Source organism: Rhincodon typus, chromosome 8 (assembly GCF_021869965.1).
Source record: "Rhincodon typus isolate 14 chromosome 8, sRhiTyp1.1, whole genome shotgun sequence".
NCBI classification, from domain to species: Eukaryota; Metazoa; Chordata; class Chondrichthyes; order Orectolobiformes; family Rhincodontidae; genus Rhincodon; species Rhincodon typus.
In genome coordinates, this window is record NC_063339.1 from 66,692,875 (window position 1) to 66,699,372 (window position 6,498).

The following is a 6,498-nucleotide window of genomic DNA, read 5'->3' on the forward strand; positions in this document are numbered from 1 at the left end:
CTCGTCCCTGCCTCCCTAACCTGTTCTTCCTCCCACCTATCCCCTCCTCCCACCTCAAGCCGCACCTCCATCTCCTACCGACCAACCTCATCCCGCCCCCTTGACCTGTCCGTCCTCCCTGGACTGACCTATCCCCTTCCTAACTCCCTACCGACACTCACCTTTACTGGCTCCATCCCTGCCTCTTCGACCTGTTTGTTTCCTCTCCACCTATCCTCTCCTCTATCCCTCTTCTATCCGCCTCCCACTCACTCCCTATTTATTTCAAAACCCCCTTCCCCTCCCCCTTTTCTGATGAAGGGTCTCGGCCCGAAACGTCAGCCTTTCTGCTCCTATGATGCTGCTTGGCCTGCTGTGTTCATCCAGCCCTGCACCTTGTTGTCTGAGATTGTTGGTGGATTTCTTGTATTAAAATTGCCCTCATCAAAGCACCCCCCCACCCCAACTTTGCTGTATCTTTTGAAAAAATTATATCCAAGATATGTATTGCACAAGAAAGGGACGAACCGTTCTAGCCGTAGCAAAATCAGAAATTTTGCCAGATCTGCTGAGTTTTCCAGCAATTTCTGATTTCCAGCATCTGCAGTTCTTTGGTTTTTAGCTCTATCCATAGGTTTAGCCAAAGTTAACGTTTTGTTGACTGCATCAAAGTGCAAATCTAATTGTAGAGTGAGAAATAAAGCATTTCCAAGCCAGTAAACCAATCACAGAATTAAGACGCATTAAAAACGATTTGTTGATTGTCTTAATATGAAAATTGCATTGCAACTTTGAATTTGCTGAATTGCATTTATTTTAATGGTTTTTAAACAGTCATGATGAACCTAATGGTGCATGATGAGCTGTATATTATGCAATTAGCTACTTCAAAATAATTGAGTGATGATTGCCATTTGGCAGAAAAAAGTGCAATGAATATGCATTATAATATGTTACATTAAACAGCTTGTGACTTTTAAATGTACAGTACAATCTCCCTGTGTTCTGCATAGGTTTGAAACCCTGGTACAGGAAATGAACAATTTGGGATCTCGGATCACTGAAGTAAACCAAACAGCGAACCACTTGGTAGAGAGTGGGCACCCGAGTACGCAAGAGGTGAAAGAATGTCAGGATCGTGTGAACCTCAGGTATATTCTTAATTTATTTCCATTCACCACATGTAGCGGCACGATTCACAAGTGTCTCATTAACCTGCAGAGAAACAGTCCAAAGTTCAGGAGAGGATGAGAGGCAATGGATGAGGATGAGTTCATCCCTTTAAGTTTTAGGTAAAGGATCCAATCAGGAAATATTTTCCTCTTCAACCCTTGGTTGCAGACTGGTTTCCCTTCCTGGATATGTCCATTTCTTTCTTTTGACATTCTTAAATTGAGTCTCAATTCATTTCATTGTGTGAGCATCGTATTGTGTTCTGTTGGGTGTGAATGATTAAGTGACCTCAACTACAGTTCACTAACAAAGATGTTTTTGAATTAGGATATGTGTGAGAGTTGCACTACATAACTAGTGAGAAAATTCCATTTAGCTTAATGGGTCCTCTTTAGATAATATAATTTTATCGCTAATCATTCTCCTAATTGCAAGAACATTAAGTTCTGTCCCAATCATCCTTGGACGAAATTATTAAAGTTCTGGTTTCAAATCTCTGTAAAGTCTCTTTTTTAAAAATATTGGTTAATCTGCACAAAGCATTTTGTGCAGTATAGTTTTAAAAGAGGTGCAGAAGCAGGGGTGTCAGTCCAAAAATTCTTGAAGGCGGTGTGAAGACTATTTAAAATATGTGCATGGGATTATTAGCTTTTGAAAGAGAGACATTGAGTCTGATATTTACAGGAAGGCAGGAAGAGTAATTGGGACAAGAAGAATGTGGCAAGGTCAGGGATATACAAATCCAACTGAATTTAGCAGTGCAACCTGATTGTGGTTGTGATGTAACAGAGATAGCAGGAACTGCGTGTGTATTTTCTGCTGAGCTGGAAAAGACTGGATGTGACAGGACTGCTGTGATTTTTGTCTGATACTTTGGCTGTAGGAGTGCTTGGCTTGTAGCTTCTGCTATTTAGCATGCATGCAGTCCTTTTGGAGTGAGTTGCAATCCTAGCCAATCCCAATCTTCGATGATCCCTCTCAACGTCATGTTGGGAAAGACCCGTCCCAAAGTTATTAAATGGATCTGAAGGACTGATCCATTTCTCCCCATACGAGGGGATCTGCTCAGAGTATTCCCATTCTGTATAGCCTTTTTAACAAATTTCAGACAAAATATGATATCCCAGATAATAAGAAGGTCCAGGAATGCTCCCTGACTCCCCCTCACACACACAGCAAGCAACAATGAACCAAACATACAATCCATAATTTGACAAGGCAGTAAATCACATGTCAAAAGTTAGAGGAAAGAACAGAAAAATAGTCTTACTTCTGGCAGAAAACAAATTGTTGTTAACAATAAAATGCTTTAAGTAGAATATCTGTCAATTATTAAAGAACCATTTAACTTAATCCTGGAATAGACAACTGCAGAGTTAGACAGCTGATTCTATACTGGTTGAGGAGAGAGTTGCCATGACCTTATCCTGGTAGAACAAAATGCTGCTGTTCCCACCTCACTCTTCACAATTTGCTTCTTTGCACAAAGGAACAAAACAAAGAAAACTTGAAAATGAAAAATAATCTTAAAATAGGTTAAGATATGGACAAAATATTAGGTGAAACTATCTTTCGTACTGGAAAGTGAACACTGCATGTGTGTTATCAGCCCATGTTGCATGTATGCTCACATCATTGTAACAATTTTACAGTGCAGAACCTTGTATTAAGGATCAGCATGTCAAGAGTTATATATTTCTTACTTAATCACACTATTTCTCCAGCAGAACATCATTATATTTATTTTTTAAAAATTATTTAATTTAATAAATTTCTGAAAAGGGGTCCTGACCCAAAACGTCAACTTTCCTGCTCCTCTGATGCTGCCTGGCCTGCTGTGTTCCTCCAGCTCCACACTGTATTGTCTTTGATTCCAGCATCTGCAGTTCTTGCTATCTCATTTAATTTACCTTCTTCTGTTCACTATGCATGTCAAAGCTTTGGATGGTTGGCACCTCTTAAGTTGATTCTGATGATAAAATGTGTTCACCATTATCAAAATTTTTGCAGAAACTTAGCCTCTGCAAATAGCAGTAGTTTAATGTAATTGTACCTTAACTTACTCGAGCATCTCTCAAGGTAAAGTGAAAATAAATGTATGGATTAAAATGCAAATAACCTTCTGATTTTGCTGTCATCATGTGACCTCTGCTGTGAAGGGGGCATACTTTAGGCAAACATCTTGACTTCACTTGAATAAAATCCTTGTGTTTAACACACTGCTGCATTGTGCAGTTGTAACAATAATAATCTAATCTATGCTCTCAATGTTTATGATGTTTCTTACAGCTGCATAATTAATCTCTTGTGTGTAGTTTGTGTACAAGGCAGTTGTTAGAAGGTGAGGCAAGAAAAGAAAAAAGTATGGATGAGACTGATGGACGTAATAAACCTTGTAGGAGCATTTGACTGCACCACAGAAAGATTTTGTTTGAATTTTCTATGAGGTATTGTCTTTTCCCAATACCTTGCCTCCCACATCTTAATCAAGATGATGAATTTAATAATGAACAAAGAGTTGAATCCAATCGTTGATACAGCAACATTTCATACCAATATATTGCACTCCTGAACCTCCCCAAAGTTGCTGTCTTTATTTCTGTAGGGAGTTTTGTCTCGGCAGGAAGATTTGAGTACTCTGAGCCAGTGGGCTGCCTCATGCAATATTCTCATAAGGAATAACTGATTTTATTAATTCATGGGATGTGGGCATTGCTGGCTGGACCAGCGTTTATTGCCCATCCATAGTTGCCCTGGAGAAGGTGGTGATGAGCTGTTGTCTTGAACCACTGCAGTCCATCTGCTGTTGGTGACCCACGATGCTGTTAGATAGAGAATTCCAGGATTTTCACCAAGGTCATTGAAGGAATCACCATATATTTCCAAGTCAGGATGGTGAGTGGGTTGGAGGGGCAACTTGCAGGTGGTGGGGTTCCCATGTATCTACTGCCCTTTTCCTTTGAGATGAAAGTCGTTGTGGGTCTGAAAGGTGCTGCGTAAGGATACTTTGTAAATTTCTGCAGTGCATCTAGTAGCTAGTACACATTGCCAGTGCACATCAAACAACTGCTTTACCCTGGGTGGTGTCGAGCTTCTTGAGTATCGTTGGATCTTCACTCATCCAGGCAGGTAGGGAGTAATCCATCTTGCTTCTGACTTGTGCCTTGTAGGTGGTGGACATGCTTCAGTGTATATTAAAAACGATTATGTTGATATGTTCATAAATAACTAATTCCCAAAGTAAAATGAAAACAGAAATCAAAATAAAATCACAAGAGGTTTATTAAAATATTTTGATTCTTTATTTTGACAGAGGTTGTTTGCAGTAAAGTTTCCCCTTTTGGATACTTGTGACATTTTCAAACTGATGGCTGGATTTGTTTTCTGTTCGAGGTGAATATTCATAAATAATACTAATCGTGATGTGGTTTGCAGATGGTTGCAGTTTCAGAAGTTGGCAGAGATGAAAAAGAATGATGTTCACTCTGCATTAAGCCTTCAGAACTATTGTCTTGAGTGCGACGAAACCAAAGTCTGGATCCGTGAGAAAACCAAACTCATCGAATCAACTCAGAGCTTGGAGAAAGACTTGGCTGGTGTCCTGGCCATTCAAAGAAAGTTGTGTGGAATTGAGAGGGATCTAGCTGCCATTGAGTCAAGACTTCCAGAGTTGCAGAAGGAGGCCCACGCATTGGCAGATCAGCATCCTCATCATGCTGTAGATATCTTGAAAAGGCTTAAGGAAATCAATGATGTTTGGGATGAACTGAAACACACTCTTCAAGGTTGCGAGGAGTCACTTGGTGAGGCCAGCAAACTGCAAAAATTCCTACAGGATTTAGATGACTTCCAGTTGTGGCTATCCAAATCACAAAAAGCTATCGCTTCTGAAGATGTGCCCAACTCTTTGCCCGAAGCTGAAACTCTCCTCAGACAACATAATGCCATCAAAAATGAGATAGATCGCAATTTGGAAGATTACCACAAGATAAAGGAGAATGGGAAAATGATAACCGAGGGAGAAACAGACCCGCAATTTCAAATATTAAAGCAGCGTTTGGAAGGAGTGGACACTGGTTGGAATGAGCTTCTTCAGATGTGGGAAAACAGAAAAGATCTTCTCTCTCAGTGTCATGGGTATCAGCAGTTCCTCCGAGACAGCAAGCAAGCAGATAGTATGCTTCGCAATCAGGTACTTGCTTACTGTCATGTTTTGCAATTACATGACTTGCTTAACAGTTAGTGTGTGCTACTTTCAGCTATCTAGTGAAACCAACATAATGTGACTCAGGAGCCAAGTAAAGTTAGAAAGCTTGCCTTTTAGAGAGTTTAATTTCAGTATCAGACTGAGCTTTGTTTCTGCATGTGGGTTTTAATTTGCATAGTGTATACAGCATCAACATAGTAAATACAACACTAATGTAAACTAAACCTTCTTTGAATTAACGCATTTTTTAAAAAAATTGCAATTGCACCATTAATTTTTTCTTTCTCATGAATGAGAAAAAGTGCACTCCTGATTTTTTTTTGGATTCAGAAGATTAAGGAAAGGTATAATTTATTCATTTAGGAAGTGGGAACATGGCAGGCATCAGAAAATTTAATAGCAATTTTTGAATACATTGACAATTTATTTTGCCCACACTTTAACGTACTGCACTTTATAAATCAATCAGCCTTTAGGAATGTAATCAGGACAATTTTGTGCAGTTTAAGTTATATCTGCTGAAATGTTGTATGCGTATCAGAAATACTTTTCCAATGATTGCAGTTAAATACTGTGGATGCTGGAAGTCTGATATAAAAGGTGCTTAAGAAAATGTGGCAGCCTTTGTGGAGAGAGAAACAAAGTTGACCCTTATCTGAAAAGAAATCATATCGAGCGCATCAGACCAGCACTTCCTGATTTTATTAAAAGCTGACGACGGATATTTAAATACATTGGGAAAACTGGTTTTCTTTGGTTCTACAATGCAATTTTTTGCATTACCTTCACAGCTAAAATTAGTGTACACATTGGGGTGAACTTTGTTCCGAGGAGCAGTATCGAACAGTCTCATTCAGAGGTGGTAGCTTCTTTTTCATTGTGTCCAATTTCATTTTCCATGGACCTGAAAAATATTGGCAAGGTTTTTAATTTAAAGATAAGGAAGAATTACAGTAAGACAAGGAAAGAGGTTTGCATAAAGTGTTATATGAACCTTAAAGAAGATGAAAAGCGAGCTGCTGATTTGCTGTGATCTAGTTTCATATTGCCGGCATAGCCTTGTTTCCTTCCAATACAATCAAAAATTAGATGCTAGACAGTGAACTACTAAAAAGGCTGAAGAAAGTAAAATGAAAATA

General features: G+C 39.1%; 1 protein-coding gene across 1 annotated transcript in view; it reads left to right on the top strand.

Annotated features, from left to right (window-relative positions):
- The window catches only part of LOC109925377 (spectrin beta chain, non-erythrocytic 1), a 138,532-nt gene that overhangs the window by 93,015 nt on the left and 39,019 nt on the right, over nt 1-6,498 (top strand). The window contains exons 15-16 of the mRNA XM_048600444.1: nt 993-1,130; nt 4,588-5,344. Coding sequence (XP_048456401.1) covers nt 993-1,130; nt 4,588-5,344 — 895 coding nt within the window. The remainder of the gene's footprint in view (nt 1-992; nt 1,131-4,587; nt 5,345-6,498) is intronic.